The sequence below is a fragment of the Halichoerus grypus genome, chromosome 8, assembly GCF_964656455.1.
Source record: "Halichoerus grypus chromosome 8, mHalGry1.hap1.1, whole genome shotgun sequence".
Classification (NCBI taxonomy): domain Eukaryota; kingdom Metazoa; phylum Chordata; class Mammalia; order Carnivora; family Phocidae; genus Halichoerus; species Halichoerus grypus.
In genome coordinates, this window is record NC_135719.1 from 42671900 (window position 1) to 42694515 (window position 22616).

At 35.4% G+C, this 22616-nt stretch overlaps 1 protein-coding gene across 1 annotated transcript in view; it reads right to left on the reverse strand.

Annotated features, from left to right (window-relative positions):
* ARIH1 (ariadne RBR E3 ubiquitin protein ligase 1) overlaps window positions 1–22616 on the reverse strand; it is a 120990-nt gene that overhangs the window by 38435 nt on the left and 59939 nt on the right. Inside the window, exons 3-5 of the mRNA XM_036104739.2 lie at window positions 9963–10107; window positions 2391–2483; window positions 1848–1903 (exon numbers count right to left, since the gene is read on the reverse strand). Coding sequence (XP_035960632.2) covers window positions 1848–1903; window positions 2391–2483; window positions 9963–10107 — 294 coding nt within the window. The remainder of the gene's footprint in view (window positions 1–1847; window positions 1904–2390; window positions 2484–9962; window positions 10108–22616) is intronic.

The window sequence follows — 22616 nt, forward strand, 5'->3', positions numbered from 1 at the left end:
CTATGATGAAACTCAAACTGTCAAGGTCCTTTTATCCTCATCTCTAATATCCTGCTACACTCTACTCTAGCCACCACAGAATACTTAATAGAGAAAAGCTCATGAAATATTTTAAAAATATTGGTATTCTTTAAGCAGTGTTACCCTCCACTCCCTTGATCCAAATTTTTACCCCATTTATATTACTCCTTAGACTCTTCAGGTGGAGGGGCACCTGGGTGGCTCAGTCGGTTAAGCATCTGCCTTTGGCTGTCATGATCCTGGAGGTCCAGGATGGAGCCCGGAGTCCTGGGATAGAGCCCGATGCATTGGGCTCCCCAATTAGTCGGGAGTCTGCTTCTCCTTCTCCCTCTGCCCCTCTCCCTGCTCCTTTTCTCTCTCTTGCTCACTCTCAACTAGCTAAATAAAATCTTAAAAAAAAAAACAACTCTTCAGGTGGAATAATTTGCTTCTTTCTAACTGTACTTTATACATGCCTCTATATATAAAGTTTAAACTCTGCATTTTAGTATTATGAACCCCTTGGGAGAAGGAAATCTATCTTATGCTTCCAAGTAAGTGTTTGCGTATGGATAAAATGATACAGTGACCTGTGCTGATGAAATGTACTGATGAAACTGATGTATTGATGAAAGAACACAAGGAATCAAAGTATCAAGGGATAAGATATAGACAACTGGAAGGATGGTGGTACTTCAGGATGATACATAACTTATTTCTGCTAGCTTAAAACAATAATGGAAAAAAGGTTCACTGAAAGATAGAAACAGTATTAACATAGAGCTAACAACAAGCAATAGTAAATACGTTTTAGTAAACCAAAGTAGGTTGAGGTTAATAAATTGGAATCAGTGAGCTATATAAACTGTACTGGTTAAGTCAATTTAAGGCTCTATTAGGTAGCTTAGGAAATTTGCTCATTAAAGTCCATGGCTGTTTTTACTTTTATTACCTTCAAATCCCAGTGCTTAAACACAGACAAACCTTTCTGTATAGGCAATTATCCAGTACTAACTACATAATCTGTTTGCAGATAGTTCAGGCCCTCAATCTGTTTATCTTCCTAGGTGAAGTCAATTAGGTAGCCTGAGGCTATGAAACAGCACTGATTCAAGAATTAAACAACCCAGGATATCAACCACAGGTTCAGGACTAAAATCTATGCTTGTTTCTTCAACTTACTTTCTCCCTTCATAAGAGAACCTTTCTCAGGAGCAGTTAGCCAACAACTTCCAGATGTAGTGCCTTTGGGAGCAGTGTTCCAAATGAGGCCCCATTCCCCCTGGGTACCTCCTAGTGAATGACGGAGCCTGGAAGGGAATTACGGCCCAGCCATTTCTGCTTCCTGAGGCATTCGTCTATAGGCAATCTAAAGTGGAGTTCCCTACAGGGCTGCCAGAGACTTACAGCTGCCCCATAGTCAGAGTCTCTTCCTACTTCCTTGTCTCTTTTAACAGGTGTCATACCTGAATCAAAATGTATCTACTCCTTTCTCTTTAACCTGCACAGATACTATCCCACAACAATCTCCTTCCCTTTTAACTCTATCTTGGCATCTGCTTCCCATAGGACCTCAACTGACATACCAACATATCCTATTCTCCACTTCCAAGGTTTACTAAAATCTAGCTATCATATATTGCCCAGTATTTTGCCATATGTTTACAAGAATAGTATCTGGACATTTAACTAATAAGTTAGAAATGAGCTTTTGTACAACGAAGGAATGTAGATTAGAAAGTCTCTTCCAACTAAAATTTCCACCTCCTCTGAGATTTGAGCAAAAATTAATTTGGTTTAACCAACTACCCAATATTCAACATGCATAATCTATCAAAAATACTTACATAACTGTGTTGTCATCCACTAAGATATCACAACCATGAGCAGGACACGAAATAGTCTGAAAAAGATTGAAATTTAAACTATGTCTTCATTCAACAAATATTTACTGAATGCTTACCATCGCCAGGCACTTCGGTAGGTTGAGAATACCTTAACATTTATAGAATCTTAATCGTTCCCTTTCTATTAAAGGAAATGTATGTGTGTGTTTATCATCATAAGGTAACTAGAACTGCTGACCTGAATAATTGGTTTGTCAATATAAAACTTGAAAGGCACAAGCAAGACACCTGACAAAACTGTTCAACAAGTTTAGCCTATATACACATCCTAATGCTGCTGAGAAACATTACCTGAATTGTATCTTTAACTGGACTGCCACATTGTAAATAGAAAAAAAGCCTTAATTATCTTTTAGTCTTAATATAGAAAAAAGTTCCCCATGCAATTCATAACTGACAATGCTTCACCTGTTTATATTTCTGCAAAGGTCTAAACACTGAAGGAAATTCAACAAAAACTAAAAATCAAATTGGCATCTTTACCTGTCCCATGCCTTCCTCCATTATTTTGGTAGTTAAATATTCGCTCCAGCACTGCATACAAAACTTATGTCCACATTCAAGGCCAGTGAAATACTGCAACAAAAATAATACATGGACTTTTAAAAGACATTATCAGAAAAATCACTATACATAGTGACTCAGTAAGTCTCTTATTAATTAGGTCACATTTCTCAAAGTGGCTAAAATGTCTAATTTGACAAGACTAGTTGGGCTCCTAAAATAAACTTCTTGGTGGTGAAACTTAGACATGCAAATACATTTAACATAAAATACCTAATTAATGAGAAATGCATCTACAGTAGATATTTGTAATTTTTAGGAAAGGCAGACAAGTTCGTATTAAATATAAGAATATGTTATGTACCAATAAGCATATGAAAAGATGCTAAAAATCCTTACTTAGAGAAATGTAAATCAAAACCACAATGAGACAGGACTTCACACTCACTAGGACAGCTATATTCAAAAAGATAATAACAAGTGTTGGTAAGGATGTGGAGAAATTAGAACCCTCATACACTGCTGATGGGAATGTAAAATAGTACAGGTGCTTTGGAAAACACTGGCAGTTTCTCAAACAATTAAACATAGAGTTACTCATGATCCAGCAATTCCGGTCCTAGGTATATACCCAAAAGAAATGAAAACATAGCTCCACACAAAAACTTGTATACAAATATTCACAGCACTATTATCCATACTAACCCCAAAGTGGACACAACCTAAATGTCCACTGACTGAAGAATGGATAAACAAAATGTGGAATATCCATATAAAAGAATAGTATTCAGGCATAAAAAGGACTGAAGTATTGATATATACTATAATGCAGGTAAGCCTTGAAAACATTATGCTAAATGAAAGAAGCCAGCCACAAAAGACCACATATTGTTTGATTTCCATGTATATGAAAGGTCCAGAGAATAGGCAAATTCATAGAGAAAGTCGATTAGTGGTTGCCTCGGATTGAGTGGCTTGCGGGGTAAGGGTCCGTAGCGACTCTAAGAGGAGACGAGGTTTCTTTTTGGGGTTATGAAAATGTTCTAAAATTTACTGTGGTAATGACTGTACAACTCTGTGACTATACTAAAAACCACTTTAAGTAAGTGAACTGTATCATATGTGAATTATATCTCAAAGCTGTATTAAAAAATGTCACACACACACAAAAAAAAATGTCACACAAATACAGACTTCTGAGTTGCACAGAATGTAGCTTACCTAATCAATAAAATCTTATGGAAACCAAAAGATTTATTCAGATAGCTAAGAATAATAGTAACATTTGTTCTAATCTTATATTACTTACATGATTTGAAATACTACTAATTTGATGGATAGTTAAATGAAGTATATTATATCCTATAATATACAAATAATGGTCACCAGTTTCAACTAAGAATATTTTACAATATTTACTCTAAATTATTTTTAAATGAATAGGTAATACAGGCTCATGGTTAAAAACAATTATTTAATAGTATGAGTTTATGTTGAAAAATAAGTCTCCCATTTTTTAAATTTATTTTTTTTTTAAAGATTTTATTTGACAGAGAGAGTGAGAGCACAAGCAGTGGGAACGGCAGAGGGAGAGGGTTAAGCAGGTTCCCCACGGAGCAGGGAGCTTGATGCAGGGCTTGATCCCAGGACCCTGGGATCGTAACCTGAGCCAAAGGCAGACACTTAACCAACTGAGCCACCCAGATGCCCCTGAAAAATAAGTCTCCCTTATCCCCATCCTTGTCCTCTACTTCAGGAAAGTAATCGCTATTTCAATATCTTACATATTCTGCCAGACACGTTCTAACATACACAGGTACACACAGCAAGAGTAGCACACACTCTCATCTTATTTAATAGATTTCTCACGTGGTTCTACATTAGTACACAGGGGTCCACCCCTTTATACAGTCTGTGTGAAGGTACCATAATTTATTTAAACAATCCACCATTAATGGACATTTAGACTATGTTTTTTTCTTCCACTATGCTACTGCACTGGCTATATATACATCATTGTGATCATGCAAATGAATCTTGGGACTAACTTGTACAAGTGACATTATATTTACATTTACATTTTAATAGATTATTATTTTTTTTAAAAGATTTTATTTATTTATTTGAGAGAGAGAGAATGAGAGAGAGCACATGAGAGGGGGGGAGGGTCAGAGGGAGAAGCAGACTCCCTGCCGAGCAGGGAGCCTGATGCGGGACTCGATCCAGGGACTCCAGGATCATGACCTGAGCCGAAGGCAATCGCTTAACCAACTGAGCCACCCAGGCACCCTACATTTTAATAGATTATTAAATACACTTTACTTTTACATTTACACTTTAATAGATTATCAAGCTTCATTCAAAGAGGTTGTAGCAGTTTATACTGTTCAAGAGAACCTGGTTTCCCAACAACCCTGTCAACATAGTATATTATCAAAACTCCTTGATCTTTGCCAATCTAACAGGTGAAAATGAAGTAACTTCATTAGTTTTGATTTTAATTTATTTTATGAGTGAAGTTTAAACATCTGAAAGAAGATTTAAGACTATGTATTTCTTTTTCTGTGCACTCTCTTCACCTACTTTGCCCATTTTTCCACTGGGTTTATATTTTTCCTTAGTGATTTAGTGGGGATTGTTACCTATTTAGAAAACTGGCCATTTATAAGCATAGAAAATATTTTCTGTTTTAAATCTGAATGCTCACATTTTGTTGCCATAAAGAAGCTCTCTACTTGTATGTAGCAAAGTGTATTAGTTTTAAAATTTCCGGCTTCTAAATTAACTTTAATATAAAGAGTTAGGAAGGAATTTAAGATTCTACTCCAGGTGGCAACCAAGTTGTTCCAATACCATTTACTGAAATCACCTTATTTGAAATGCACCCTTCTACAATACACCAAATTCCCCTCACACATATTTAACTCTATCTTGTTCCACTGCGCTAATTATTCTTGTATTTGGTAGGACTAGTTCCTCCTTACCCCCGTCAATCTAGTCTTCTTTTTCAATATTTTACTATTATTCTCTCTCTCCAAATACTCAAGTCATCTTTTTATCTCCTTTAGTATTTAAAGTTTTCTTCATAATAGATCTTTCACATTTCTTGCCAAGTTTATTTCTAGCTCTTTTATTCTTTTTGTGGCCCACATTAAGTGGTACTTTTTATTCCATTCCATTTTCTAACTAGCTGTTATTTGAAAAATGCTCATGAAATTTCTGATATTGCTTATGACATTCAGATACAAATAGTTAGGATACAAAATTCTATACAATAGCACAACAACTATATACAGAATGCCCAGAAGCAGATATGGAAAAAATGTATCAAAATCCTGAGACTAGCCTTATGGATCAAATGACATGGAAAATATTTACCCAGCTTAAAATGTGGTGCTATTCAGATTGACAAGGATTCTAACTCATTCACAGAACAAGTGAAGGTAAGTATTTTGGAAATCAATATTCTCATCCATTAAAAAAAAAATCTAGGAAACAAAAGAATCTATTCTCAATACTCCCCATTGGTAAAGGAGATCTGGCACTAACTTGTTGTCAGATCACTAATGGAGAGCATCTGATTTTCAAGGCTATGAGAAGGAGCATTCTGTAAAGGACAATAATAGCAGTGTAAAAGATCAATAATTCTAAAATGTTTTATTCATGACTTAAAAATACATATGTATCCTCCTCATGTGCTTTGTTTTGTTTTGTTTTTTTCAAATAAGAATCCTTGAGATTGGGCGCCTGGGTGGCTCAGATGGTTAAGTGTCTGCCTTTGGCTCAGGTCATGATCCCAGGGTCCGGGGCTCAAGCCCCACATCGGGCTCCTGGCTCAGCGGGAAGCCCGCTTCTCTCTCTCCCTCTGCCTCTCCCCCTGCTCATGCTCTCTCTCTCACTCTCTGTATCTCTGTGTCTCAAATGAATAAATAAAATCTTTAATAAAAAAAAAAAAAAGAATCCTTGAGATTGAGAGACCAGAGGTCACAATGGTTACCAAGTGATCATTTCAAGTAACATCTCCACCTTTGGGAACTTCTGGACCAACGATCATTATAAGAAAAAAACAAAGCTTTTTATTCTTTAAAGGCCTCTTTTTCAATAATTCTTCTAATTAGATAACAATACCAAACAAGATAAATTAGAAAAATAAATCACACACTCATGTCTAAAGATAAAGCAAAAACTAACCTGTGGTATAAACACATTTATTGTGCTCAAGAGTGGTGTCATTATCGTGGACATATCTGGGTATCACCTTCTGGTTCCATTTCCCTTTCCCTCCTCCTCCTTTCACATACTTGTTCCCTTACTACCTTGTGCTTACCTACTTGGGTCCGTGACTCAAGGGATAGGATTACTTATCAACAAACTTATTCATAAATAAATCAGACACAGAATACACTAAAAATACACAAAATATTACCTAAAACAGAAATTAATGGTCCTTTAAAAAAAGAACTGAAAGAATAAACACTCTTAAAGGGTTCATTTATCCCTGCCATTTTACATACACAGCAACTAATGTCAAACAGCAGTAAGAACATTAAGAAATATCTTTCCTCCATCAGAAGTTGCTCATATAATCTCTAAAGTTAAAGCCATTTTGTTTACAAAAACTGAATAATCAGGGCATCAGTTCCCTCATCCGAAAAATGGAATGGGTTAAAAAGGAATATACGTTCAGACTTAGATTCCCAGCACAAAGATTCAGAGGTGCCCAAGGGGTGAGGGATGGGAGGGTGGATTATCCTCACAATCGTCAAAGTTGCCTTTATGTAACATATCTGATTCTTAGAATATACAAATTATTTACTTCATAAAAATGAGATATCACAGCCCAACCTATATTCCCTAGTAGAGTGAGGGTGTTAGCAAAGCTAGATCTTATGCTTTAATTCAAAACAACATTATTATAAAGTGAATGACTGTTGCCAGGGCTAAGAAACCCTTGTGTTGAGGCCAATGTATTGGGGAATTTATGAACTTTAAAAGTGCCCCAAAGTCTCAGGAAATTGTTTTTTAAAGAAGAGATCACCCACAACAGTTAACCCCAAAGTGCTAAACTTGTTTGCATGTGGCACTGTATAAAGCTAAAGTTGCTTTCTGGAAGGATAAAGGTATTGAAGATATACATTAATAAAAGGCAAGTATCAGTGTTTGAAGAGAGTGATGGAAATTGAAACATGGGAATTGTACAACAGAGGTAAAAAAAAAAAAAAATCACTCATCCAATTAAAGCTTTCATGGCGTCTCAGGTGACATTTACTTGCAAAACTGAAGAGGTTAAAATTATCTTTCTATATTAGTCTAAAAACCATGAGAAAAGAAGTCCTAGTTTTATCACACTATATTTTTCATAACACTTGGCATAGTTTCCATAACTCTTTAACTTACTTTCCAACCCATGTTGCTGTTTGCTTTCTTGTCCTGTCATTTACATAGCCTAACTTCCTTTAAAGAGCAATTTGTTCATCTTTAGTGCCTCCATTTCCTTTCCCGTCTTCAAGTCAATGATTCTTCAGCCCATGCAGTGTGGTTTTTCTCATCTTACCATACTACTTAAATTAACTTTCCAATAGCATTGGTAAACTTCATGTTGTTAATTCCAAATTCACTTTTCAATTCTTTGAAGTTTTTTGCAATGTTTTTACCATTCTTGGAGGTACAGTCTCTTCCTCTGGCTTCTGTATTGCTTTATTTTCCTGGTTCACGTGACTATCACACTTTCAGAGGTTATTTCACAGGTCAATTTCTGTGGGAAATTCTCCCCGATCTAACACTGGGTTAGGTGTCTCTCTCCAACGTGTTCCCACAGTATCATGCCCTATTCAAGTGCTTACTTTTCTTTCTGAATATGTCATTTTACTTATCTACCCAGCTAACCTGTAAATTATCTGAAGCAGGCATTATGCCTTTATTCTCCACTGTGTTTCTAACACTTTAAATAGTGCCTGGTGCATTGAATAAATGAATAAATGAATAGTAGGTTCTCTATCATCAGTTATAAGTGCAAGTAAAATTTACAATGCAAATCTCCAGTCTTGATTTTTAATTCTAATTTGTTAAGACTATTAGACAATACCAAGGGCACTGAGAAAGTTATAGGGGATATTTGTAAGCAGCTAGCTTCAGTACTCAAATTACATTTAAGATTTAAACGAGGGAGGAGCTGGTTATAATAGAGCAGGAGGAGAAATGCCAGGGAATAAGGAAACCCTGTATAATCTGGGACAAATTCCTTGGGTCTCAGTATTACCTCACAGAAACTTTTATGAACTATACAAATGTCACCTGGCAAACAGAATTTGTTAAAGACAGACAATAAAATGGTCAAAACATGAATTATTTTTAATATTAAGTAACGTTGATTGTTTTTTTTTTAAATACTCAAGACTGTGATTTAAAGGAGGGAAATTATACAATTCTCAGAATAGTAGAGATTTGAAAGAATATCTTAACTCATTTGAAAGATAAAAATAACTCAGACCCAGTGAGATTTAATAATTACACAAAGCCAAATAGTTCGCATCAGAGCTATAATTAAAATTTGAGAATTTGGAAATGCAACTCAACACTTTACCTACAAAGTTATTTTAACTCATTGTTCTATTTCTCCAAGAGTACTTAATTTTCTTTTAAAACCTCTTTTCTAAGCACTTGGATGTGAGCAAATTAGTTCCCTTCAAATGGGCCTCTACAGAGATACATATATAAACTTCTAAAAAAACAATGAAAAAACTTCAATGTGTCAAAATACTGGTGACAAAGACTTTGTATATAGTAACTATTAGAAAGAGCTGCTTAACTATTAAAGCAGAGAATATGAATAAGATAGTTAGAATTAAGTTATTTCTTAGATATCTTGAAATATCTTAAAGAGGTGAATTCCAAGTGACTAAATACATTTATGCCACAAATAGTATTTTCTTGTAGTTACTAAAGTAAGGCCTTCATAGGAAGATTATGTTTAAGCCTAAAATTCTTTACTAGACACACCAAAATAAATTGTCTATATTCAGTGGGTTTTAAGGGGGATACTTTCACTCAATTAACTGGTCCCAGTGTCTGCTCCAACTGTTACCACTTGCTATATTTAAGAATTTCCATCAGAATGGATCTGTATAAGTGAAACTCTTCTGTTATGAAAAATCTTGAAAGCTCCCTAGTAAAATACTATTAAAGACATTTTATTAGTGTTTTGGGTATTTATTTTAAAATGTTAGTTTTAAATCTATCTTATTTTGGATAAAAAATAATTCTACTCACTGCCCACCTATTAAACAATTCTCCCATGATAGTAAAATAAACTCAGAATAGATTTAGGTGTTTAATGACAAGTTGCTGCTTTAAAAAGCAAACAGGGGAGGAAGGGGAAAGAACAAGCTCTATTCTTTCTCTTCCTTTCCTTTATCCTTAATATTCTGATAGGTTACTGTTTTACTACAATACAATCCCAGACTCCCAGATCCTCCTCGGTTTAAATAATTTAAGTTGATTTACCCTCTGAAACAGAGAGTTAGTGCTAGCCTTAAACTACCAGATACTCACCGAGTTAGGGTAGTTCAAGTAGCAGATCTGACAAGGCATATCCTGTGCTGATGACCTTGTATTCATCTGGCGTGTTCGAGACTTTTTACTTGGATTAATTACATGACACTCAGCAAAGAGCTTCTCCAGGTTTCCATCAAAGTACCTGCATTATTTAAACAGAAAGGATGAGAGCCCAGCAATAGCACACTGTTAGAGCTCTCCAAAAACCTGATTTTCTATAGGGAACAGCAATGAACTGAATTAAAATAAACCCAGATCATAACCTTTTTGGCTCAGAGGAAAGGAGGTGTATGGCTACAAACTATAGCAAAATAGAGGTGCATGCGTGTGTGTGTGTGTGTGTAAAGCAGATTAAGTTTTTGTTGCTATTTTGGTATTTTTTACTTCGTTTTTATCCTGGGAAGTTAAGCTATTAGTATTTTAACAGTACTACAACTAAAATTTAAGAATGCAAGTTGTACTATCTCTAGTGGTACTTTAATGAAGACTAATAGTATTTTAAAAGGCTAGGCTAATATTTTAAAGAAATGACTTTATTAATAATTTTAGTTACACCAGCTTAAATATATTAGCAAGTAAACTACCTACAAAGCATATCTTATCCCACAAATCACTTACATGTCTCATTCTACAAAACAGATTTCATTTCTAAATTTTTTTTAAAAATAATTTTTAATTTACTAGCAAAGGGGAGGAAGGAGGAAACAAAAAAAGTGTATCTTAAAAATGTTTTTATATCAAATAATCTATATACTTAGCTTTTCATAAAATATGTTTGTTCTTTACATACAAAAAAGAGGTTCTCAACTTAAAGAATAAGTGATACTCAAAGGAGATTTCCAATTATTTTTAATGCAGGTCTTGTTCAGGTTTTGTGTCAAAGCACTTACTGTATCTCTAGGAAAATCACTCAAATGAGAACAAATCACATTACTCTCCCAAGATTAACAAATATCTATTTATAAATAACTACAGAATGTTTCAATGAAATGATCAAATTATTAATCAAAATGTCAACACATTATAAAAGGGGAACTCATATAAAGTTAAAGTTGTCACTGATGATTCAGCTAATCAAATTATATAGAGCAGAAAATCAAATGCTTTCCTCCTAATTATCTCTCAGAAAACCTAAGATGTCAAGTTTTATTTGAAAAGTAGAAAGCAGGGGCGCCTGGGTGGCTCAGTCATTAAGCGTCTGCTCAGGTCATGATCCCAGGGTCCTGGGATCGAGCTCCGCCTCAGCTGAGCAGGAAGCCTGCTTCTCCCTCTCCCACTCCCCCTGCTTGTGTTCCCTCTCTCGATCTGTATCTCTCTGTCAAATAAATAAATAAAATCTTTAAAAAAAAAAAAAGTAGAAAGCATATGAAGCTACTAAATATGAACAGGTAAAGAAACTAAACACCTCGTTTTTAGAAAAAATATTCATGCTCATAAGAAGAGACAATACTTCTGCCATCCAAATTTGACATGAAATTAGTAACTCCTAATACTCTGGTGATCATTCTAGACACCATTCTATGCATATACAGACAAAAAGACATGTGTCTATAATTTCATGTAAATAGTATTTATTCCAGATTTATAACCTTCAGTAAACAATATGTTAAGATATCTTTGTCAATGAACATAAGTTTTCATCACTGCATAATATTCCACTGTAGGTATGTACTGTAATTTACCTAACTAGCCTTATACTAAGGGACATTTAAATGTTCCACATATAAATAATTCTAAATGAAAATCTTGGCCCATCTGATTGGGGGAAAATATCTAGACTTAACTTGCATTTCTTTGTTACTGAGGCTGAACACATTTTTCTGTGAAGATCTTACTATTAATTTATGAGCTCAGTATGTCAACAGAAAGGGTAGCCCTTCTCATGGACTACTTTCTTCCCCTCAGTTTCTAGTTTGCCCTCAACCTTGTTTAATGATGTTTAACTCTCACATTTAATTTTCATGTAGGCACACTGATCATGCAACCCTGTTTTGAGTTCTGGATTTCATATCAAGCTTTACAAGATCTCATTACCTAAAGATTATAAAAATTCATCCATGATTTATTTAGGCTTAAACTGTTTTCCATTAAAACTGTTGATTCACAAGGGAATTATTTTTGTGTAATAAGGAATAAAGTTGGGATTCCATTTCATTTTTTTTTAAAGATTTTATTTATTTATTTGTGAAAGTGAGAGAGAGAGAGGGAGCACACAAGCAGGGGGAGCGGCAGGCAGAGGGAGAAGCAGGCTCCCTGCTGAGCAAGGAAAGGAGCCTGATGCAGGACCCAATCCCAGGACCCCAGGATCAGGATGGGAACCGATGGGAACCAAAGGCAGCCACTCAACCCAGAGGCCCAGGCATCCTGGGATTCTACTTCATTTTAATCTAAACGGCTAACCATTTGCTGAAGGGTGTTTCAACTACCCCAAACACTTCCTCCTACCTTTAGGTCTCAGCTTAACGCTCAGTTCCTCCCCACTGCGGCCCCCAAATTAGGTAAGGTTCCCTGTATAACCTTCTCATGGTACTTTTGTGCTCTTGCACAACACTTAATCACATGATCAACTCCGTAATCATTTATGTTTTCTCTACTGGGGTGTAAACCCCATGAGGACTATCTTATTATTGCTGTAGCCCCAGTATCTAGAAGAATCTTATTATAATCATTTTTTTTTAAAAGAGGAACCGAATTAGAGTAACTTCTTAAAGATAATCCACAGTAACAAATCTGAATTCCTTTGCTTTAGGCGTATTTCAGACTGTAACGGGTTTATCAACTTTTTGAGACACTCTAGAAGACTTCGGAGAACTTTCAAATACTGCACAGGTAAACAGAATGGGGAGTTTAAGAATCCACTCATACTGTCGGACATAATGGGCCTAGAAATCTTTTTCTTTTATTAAGTTCCATTTTATAAGAAATTTAACATTTTAAAATTCTGTTTTGTTTTTATTAATTACATGGTCTACCAATGACTGTAATAGTTATTTGGAAATACTGAAATCTAATTTATTTTCACTAAACACTTAAAATCAGTACTTAAAGTCTTTCTTAAGTTGTCGACTTTAAATATGTTGGGCATCCTTATGTTACATGACCCTACACTTAACCCTCCAGTTTTGGTGGAAATCCCTGGAGCTTTTCCTAGTTGATTTATCTTTTTTTTTAAAGATTTTATTTATTTATTTGATGGAGAGAGAGACAGCAAAAGAGGGAACACAAGCAAGGGGAGTGTGAGGGAGAAGCAGGCTCCCCACCAAGCAGGGAGTCTGATGTGGGGCTCGATCCCAGGACCCTGGGATCATGACCTGAGCAGAAGGCAAGCACTTAAGGGCTGAGCCACCCAGGCACCCGGATTATCATTTTATGTAATTGTTTCACTAATCATATACATTGTTTTTACATTATATAGCTTTCCTTTCAAGAATGGTAAAAACTTTTTTTGTTCCTTAACCTGATTACCTAATTACTCAGACATAATTCAAATGCTTACTTTGGCCAAAATGTGCCCCCCCGCCCCAGTATTCTTTATACTGACAACACCCATTTCCTTCTGGTACCTGTTGTTATTGAAGTCTGTGGTCAAAATAATTTTTCTCATCTTATAATTCAAATCCTTTTTCAATTGGCATATTTATAATTTTGTTTTCTTCATTCTTGAAATTCAGTAGTTCTGTAGGCTTTATCTTAGCATTCAAACTTTCTTTTTTTTTTAAGATTTATTTATTTATTTATTTGACAGAGAGAGAGAGAGAGCAAGAGCAGGAAAACAAGCAGGGGGAGGGGGAGAAGGAGAAGCAGGCTTCCTGCCGAGCAGGGAGCCCGACGTGGGGCTCAATCCCAGGATCCTGGGATCATGACCTGAGCCGAAGGCGACGCTTAACGACTGAGCCACCCAGGCGCCCCTCAAACTTTCTCTTTCAAAATGCCATTCAGGTCTCAATCACTTCAAGATCCTTTTTAGTTATTAAGACTATGCCCTACTGGATTTGTACCCAGTCTTTATTAATTTGTCCTCTGTGTCTACCATTTGCTAATTCCTTCTTTGTCCTTTTCCTGTCTTATATGTCTCTATTTTCCATAGTACCTGCTCTGTTTCTTGCTGTTGCCAATGTGGTTTAAGTTGTGTGGGATTACCTGTCCCTTTTTTCCTCTTAGTTTCATCAGCTTCCTTTTTATCTTGTTCTGTTGTTTTATCAATTCATCTTTGATCCCTCATCTCACAGTCTATGTTTATTTTAATTTCCTTAAGAGAACAAAGAAGCTTTTTCTTTCTAATTATGATAGTTTTATTAAGGACAACTATGCTCAAGAATATGGGTGGATTCTTAACTCCCATACTTTGTTTACTTGTTCACGATTTGAAAAGTCCTTTAGTTACATCCTCCCTCATGCGAAACAGGCCAAAATTAAGAGATTGATTCAGTGTGAAGCACTGCTGTTCAGGTATCTAGTTTACTCAGTTAAGACACAATTCTCTCTGCTTCTATGACTTTACTAAATAGCTGCAAAGCTTATTCTACGACATTGCTTCCCTCCTTTCCTGCAACTCTTGCCACCCACCCCCTTTTGAGAAAACTATTCGTTTGATGAAAACAGAAATAATAGCAGTGTGGTTTTTCCCTTAGTGCAGTCTTTCCTCAGTCAGGGAAGGGTAGAATTAGAGTAACCCCACCTCATCTATCACATGGCCTAGACGTCTCTAGATTAAGATAGTTAGAAGGGCAATTGGAGAGGTTTCTCAGTAGAGATTTTAAATCCTCTTCTCTAAGGTTTTCTGTTCATTTAGCATGTTTACCGAAATATGGTTAAGCAAATTGGCACTTAATTAGCCAACTTTCCAGAATATCTAGATCTTAATTTCTCATTTTACTTGACTTCTGGACAGAAATATACCAAACAATTTTAATTAAATTTTAAGGCACTAACAGTTACGGCCTAAGAACTGTGTGTGATTGTGGGGATAGGAGACATGGCTGGTAGGGTACATAGCTGGCTATGTTTCTTTCTGAATGATGGTGGCATCATTGTTTGCCACTTCAATATTTAATTTTGCCATTAGGAGTTTATCTTAAAAGCCTCTACATCTTCACACTTCATAAAAAGACCACTGTTGAAGAAGTACTAATTTTCACAACAGAATCAGAAAAGCAAAAAGGTTAAGCTAATATAAAGTTATATAGTGTGCTTTTCTACTGTATATTCCGAGGCTGTTCAGGTTCAATCCTTATAGGTTTTTAATGTTCCCATTATGTATTTGTAACAAGTCAATTATCTAATGCTATAGTCTAAGAGGGAACAAAAACACACACATACATGAAAACGAATAAAAATACACTATATATGTCCATGTATAACATGCATGTACACACACTTTTATTTTGTTTCAATATTCTCGTGTGGCATTTTATGGGTACCAGACTTCAATTTCAAAAGGCGACAAAACAGTCACAATTATCCTATACCTTAATTATAGTTCTGATAAAGCACTAAAAAAAGGTCTGTGACTCCCAACATCTCTTCCAGGAATTGCGATTTCAACTATTCTTTGGGTCCTATTAACCTGCTTCTAATGGTGTAATTTTTCTACTTTTAGAAGAAGTATACTTGGGCAAAAATGTCAAAGGAGCAAAGGAACAGCTTGTTTAAATCATATGATGAATAAAAACTGTGATCATATTTATGAAAAGCAAAAATAATAGATTGAGTACGAAAAAGGAGTCTTAGAACGGTACAACTGAACCACAGAGTAAAAAATACACTAGGAAAGAAGGCTTTCCCACATATAAACATTAGTTTCAAAGCTTAATCCTCCTATTTCATAGGAAGAAGCCAGTAGATGCAGTATAGTAGTATAAGCACGCTATTAAGAAATAGTAAAGCCAACAGTTCTCTCTTCTAGGGAATGAGACTAACTAAAACCGAAGATCTGGAGCAACAGTTTTCATTTAAAACCCTTAAAACTATTAGACTTTTAAAAACCTGTTACTTTGATAAAAATTTAAATCTAAAAAGGGCTCTTCAAGTAGAATGTGGTTTTTAATGGTATTCTCTCAAAAGAAGGACTAAAGTCAGAATGTAAAATGACTGGTACACATATGAACCTCTACCAGGTAAAGTTCAGAATTCCAGAGAACTAAAACTTATGGATAGAAAAGTAAGGACTTAGGGATAGAAAATCTTTCTTCTAAGGAAGACTTTTGGCCCTCATAAGAAGAGAGATGTCTATAAGAACTTGTTTTAAAAGTTTTGTGGTTTTTTATGCTAATCTAAAAAGTAAGTTTAGTTCTCATTTTAATATTAATGTATTATATGTGGTTTATAGCTAAATAAACATACTGGTCATGTATTTTTTTTTTTTTTTAAAGATTTTATTTATTTGAGAGAGAGAGAGGACGGGGCAGGGGAAGCAGAGGGAGAAGCAGGTTCCCCGCTGAGCAGGGAGCCTGACGCAGAGCTCCATCCCAGGACCCTGGGATCATGACCTGAGCCAAAGGCAGATGCTTAACCCACTGAGCCACCCAGGTGCCCCTGGTCATGTATTTTTTTTAAAATACTTTCTGAGATTGTAAGACTTTTCTCCTATGAGAAAATCAACCTAATTTAAAAAAAAAAAACAACAACGCATGATCCTGAGCTTGCTTACTGCTGAGCAAAAGACCACTTGACAAAGAAGCTACTAAACAAGTTGCAGCACAAAATTTTATTTATTTATTTATTTTTTAAAAGACGGCATTTTTAAATAGTCTCTACACCCAACATGGGGCTTGAACTCACGACCCTGAGATCCAGAGTCGCATGTTCTACTGACTGAGCCAGCCATCCCGTTATTACATAACTTTTTGAAGTTTTTATTTAAGTTCCAGTTAACATACAGTGTAGTATTAGTTTCAGGTATACAATATAGTGGTTTAACACTTCCATACAACACCCAGTGCTCATCACAACACAGGTACTCCTTAATCCCCATCACCTATTTAACCCAACCCCCTACCCACCTCCCCCCTGGTAACCACCAGTTTGTCCTCTATAGTTAAGAGTCTATTTCTTGGTTTGCCTCTCTCGCTCTCTTTTTCCCTTTGCTCCTTTTGTTTTGTTTCTTAAATTCCACATATGAATGAAATCATATGATCTATCTTTCTCCGACTCATTTATACTCTCTAGCTCTATCCATGTTGTTGCAAATGGCAAGGTTTCATTCTTTATCTTACTGCATAATTTCTGAAAAACTTTCTGCCATTTGTTCCTTCATACTTTATCCTTTTTGTTCTGAGCCACGACGAAAGCAAATATATTAAGAAATGAACCTCAGTGAAACAGATGTAAGATAACTCCTTCTAGGCCTGAACTAGCACAATTGTAACAGAAACACAATAATCTATGTCATCTTCCCAAAAGGCTCCCACCCCATTACAAAAAAATTTAAATATACTAAAGTCAAAAGAACAGTAAATTGAACTCCCACATACCCTTCATCCAGCTTTAACCATTATCAACATTTTGCTAATCAAAAGGCTTTTCTGAGAAATAAATTTTATTCTCATACAAACTTTTAAGGTAGATCTGAAACTATGCCAAACATTTTAAGAAGAAACTAATGACTATTCCCTCACAGGTAGTTGTCCACGTTCCCTGGCTTGATTAGGGTTATTTCAATTTACCAAATTCTTCTAACCTAAAGCTTCTGAATCTTCAAAAACATCACAGTATCCAAACCTTTATAACTTATTTACACATGTGCATTTCTCCGCACCCCCCAACCTGAGGAAAAGCTTCAAAGCTTTTATTATTTTCTCAAAAGATCTATGGCCCCCAAAATGACAAGAACCAATATTATTTTCTAAAATGATTATTTTACTTCAAAGAAAACGAAGACAGTGGCTTCTGTGCCCTCTGTCCAAATATGTGCATGCAAGGGAAATGTCTACACCCTCTGCTCTGCTCAATGGTCTTTTCCTCCTGCTACACAGAAGCAGCACAACTTAGTAAGTAAAATGAAACTTGTTTCACGCAATAGTGGATCTGAGTCCAACTAAAGAGAAATATGAAAAATACATACAAAATATTTAAAAATGATATTATTTTATTATTTTGATAACGATGTCTCAATATATTTAACAGAAGTCCTTAAGTCATAAATGTTGAGAGCCTATAAACCAAAAAGTATATTTAAAATCTAGCTACATTAAAACTAAGAATAAGGAATCAAAATACAAGACAGTATATATTTAATATCCATTTTTACACAGTTCCCTCATGTGGGAGGGAACTACATGTGGGAATTGTGCTGGTCAGTGGCAGTGTTAACGGCTGTGAGGGAAAGAGATGGACAACTATTTCAATATGACATGCTAAGTGTACAAAAGGTAGGAGAAGAATGTTAGTTAAGTATAGAAAATAGCAACTAACTTCAAGAAGTTAAAATGACTTACCAGTAAATGTGTTAAGAATTCAGAGATTAGGGGCGCCTGGGTGGCTCAATTGGTTAAGCAACTGCCTTCAGCTCAGGTCATGATCCTGGAGTCCCAGGATCGAGTCCCGCATCGGGCTCCCTGCTCAGCAGGGAGTCTGCTTCTCCCTCTGACCCTCCCCCCTCTCATGTGCTCTCTCTCATTCTCTCTCTCAAATAAATAAATAAAAATCTTTAAAAAAAAGAATTCAGAGATTAAGGTGATCCTAGGGGGATCAGATGAGTTGCATATGATACAGGATTGTACATGACGTCTGTGAGTACAACCCCAGAATGAAATATTACTGATGCTCTCTGAATTTGTATGAAATACAGCTCTTGAGAAGATTGGGGCCTGAATAGTCAAGGGCATCCTGAGAGAGTGTAGAGAAATAAGTACAGACATACAGAATAGAGTGAAGGTATGGAAGGTTTTCAAAAGTCTGATGGTACAGCTTTGATGTGGTAGGAACCAGAAAGGTAGTGGAGGTTGATAAAATGAGTTGACATGGTCAAAGTTTAGGACGGATGTGATACTAGAGCCCAGGAAGGCAGTGAGGAAACTGTCTTGGCAAAATGTTGATGTACTTCTGGTAACCAAAGACACTATTAAACCTAAAACAATCCAGAAAACAAACCAGATCTTTCCCTTTTAAGGTTGTTCCTTTTCCTCTGTGTACAAATGTGTTTTAAAGTTATTTTTATTGTGATATAACACAATTCTAGAAAAGTGCATACACATCAATGGGCAGCTTACAAATTGTTATAAAGCAAACACCTGTGCATAATCAACCTAGGACAAGAACTAGAATACAGCTAGTGCTTCAGAAACACTCCAACATCCCTTCTCAGTAACAAACTCCTCTTCCCCTGAGATATAATCACTATCCTATTTTTCTTTATAGTTTTACCACCTAAATATGCATCCTTAAACAATATGGCTTAGTTTTGCCTGTTTTTGAATTGCATATAAACAAAATCATATAGGACATAAAATATTTAGAGGCCTTCCTATCACTCAATATGATGGTTTTTAAGATTCATCTATGTAGTCACTTGCAGCTCTAATTTATTTTTTGTTGCTGAAGTTATTACAGAAATATACCATAATTATAACCATAATTATAGGGTTGTTCGTAGGTTGGAGCTTTTATAAATAATGCTATGAGCATGCTTATGACTTTCAATTTAGATGTGCATATTTCTTTCTACTAGGTATATACCTGGAAGTGGAATTACTGGGTCAAAGATATGTGTGTAAATATGAACAGAAAAAACATTTTTACAGTCTTTCTAAATTAACTTATCTGTAGATTCCTTTGGATTTCCTAAGTACACAATTCATATCATCAGTGAATATTAATTGTTTATCATCTCCCTTACAGCTATGATACTTTATACTACTGGCTAGGATCATCCTCAGTATTATGTTGGACAGAAGTGAAAATAACAGATATCTGTGTCTTGAACTCTATCTAAAAGGGAAATTTTTTCAACATTTCAGCATGAACTATGATATCTCCTATAGGTGTTTTTACAGATTTACTAGATGAATATACTTCCCTTTTGTGCCTATTTTCCTAAGGCCTTCTTTTTAAAATCATGAATGATGACTGATGTTTAGGAACAGCTCCTCTCTATTGAAATGTTTTTCTCATTAAAATTTGTTCAAGTGACCATATTGAACTGTTCCAGGTTAAACAAACCTAGGATTCCTGGGATAAATCAGAGTTGTCCAGGCTGGGTTATTATCCTTTTTATGTACTGCTGAACTATATATAATTTGCAAATATTGTGGGTTTTATTTTTTGCACCTATGTAAGTGAGAGAAACTAACAAGTAATGTTTCAGTTGGGTTTTGGAATCAAAGCTGTGACAGCCTTATGAAGATGGGGGATCCTCACTTTGTTTTCTGAAAGAATCCAAGGTTAGAGAATATAAGGTTGGAGTTATTATCTCATTAAGTGTTGGTAGAACTTTCCAGTATATCCATCTGGACTTAGACTTTTCTTTACAGAAACTTTCACTTTATAGTGACAGCTCATATAGGTTTTCTATTTATTTCTCATCCATTTCAATAAATTGCAAATTTCTAAGAACTTATCCATTTCGTTTAAAATTTCAAATTTTGACACAGTTATCCACAATACCTCAGAAGTTTTTTTAAAATATCTGCAGGATTCAAAGTGACATTCTTTTTCATTCCTGGTATTAGTTATTTGTGCCTTTTTTCTTGATTAATCTCACCTGGGTATCAATGTTAATCTGTCTTTAAAATCTTTTGGCTCCTTAAGCCACTCTACTGTGTTTCTTTTCTGTTTTATTAAATTCTGCGCTCTGTTATTTCTTCTTGTAATTTCTCTGAATTTACTTTGTTGCTCGTTTTCTATTGTGACATGTCTAATTCATTACTTGAGACTTAAGATGAAAGCTTAGTTCATTACTTTCCTTATAAGCACAACTTAGACTGCATTCCACGATTTCCCCCTTAATATTAAAATAGTTGCTTAAATAACATTATGAATATTTGACACTTTGACAACATTGATAGAACTTAAAATGTTGACTTAAAGGAATACAAAGGTTAGTCACAACATAAAGGCGTTTATACTAATTAAAAGATGGTATTGTTTATGAAAACATTTTCCATAACACAGTATTCTTTTTTTTTTTTTTAAGATTTATTTGACAGAGAGACAAAGGGAGAGAAGGAACACAAGCAGGGGGAGTGGGAGAAGGAGTAGCAGGCTTCCCGCTGAGCAGGGAGCCTGATGCAGGGCTCTATTCCAGGACCCCGGGATCATGACCTGAGCCAAAGGCAGATGCTTAACGACTGAGCCACCCAGGTGCCCCTGAACCCAGTATTCTAAATTGGCATTTGTCTTTCAACCTACTGAGATATCGTCTTACTATCACTTCCACTGTTGCTGTTAAGTCAGCTGTTCTCTAAAAAGAATATATAAATATACACTTTCTATATATTTTTTCTCTATGTACATTATACATACACAAATTTTTACTCTTTGAAAGTAATCATCCTTGTATCTAGCTTTCATGATTGTCTATTTTTGCTGTTGTTTCTGTAGTTGTACTATGATGTTTTAAAACGTGGATTTCAAAAAAAAAAATGTGGATTTCTTTTTACCGTATTTCATGAAATCTAAAATGCTTTGGACCTGAAATTTCATGATCTTACCAGAAAGTGAAATGGGAAAATTTTCACATAGGTCAGTCTATCAATCTTGTTGGACTACAAGCTGCCATCAGTTGAAAGAAGCATTCAAATTTTAAGCACAATAAAATATCTTAGAATCAATGAAACAGTATTTATTATGCATGGGAACTATTAGGCTTCTTAAATTCTGTGGCATTTTTTTCTCTCACCAAACTGGAAAATTATCAGCCATTATATCTTCAAATACTACCTTTGGCTCATTCTCTCCTAAAACTCAGTAAGATCTTTTCATTATATCCTCCACATTTCTTTTTTTTTTTTTTTTTTTTTTTTTTTAAAGATTTTATTTATTCATTTGAGACAGAGAGATACAGAGAGAGAGAGCAAGCATGAGCAGGGAAGAGGCAGAGGGAGAGGGAGAAGCAGGCTCCCCGCTGAGCAGGGAGCCCGACGTGGGGCTCGATCCCAGGACCCTGGGATCATGACCTGAGCTGCAGGCAGATGCTGTTAACCATCTGAGCCACCCAGGCGCCCCCTATATCCTCCACATTTCTTAACTTCTCTTCTGCATTTTCCATCTTTTGGTGTATGTACTTAATTTAGACAGTAGTTTGGTCTGATCTTCTAGTACACTAAGACTCTCTTTAGTTTTGTCCAATATGCTGTTAAATTAATTCACTGAGTTAATTTTGCTTATTTTGTTTAGTTATAGAAATTCTGTCTTTTTCGAGTTGTTTTCCTAACCTTGCTGGAACCAGATCGTGCCTCTTAACAAGCGGTGTCAACACTTACACTTGACTTATTTCAATAGCTGCTTTCAGTGTTTAATTTGACACTGGTTCCATACCCATATGAGCTGCACATAAAGAAATGGAATTATGAACTGAAAAAATAAAACACAATAAACTAAAAATAAATTAATAATAAAAGAAAAAAATCTTTCTCATATCTTTAAGATAGCTCATACTTTCTAGTTCCCTGTTGATGGTATACCCATTTGATCCAGTTCTGACAATTCTAATAT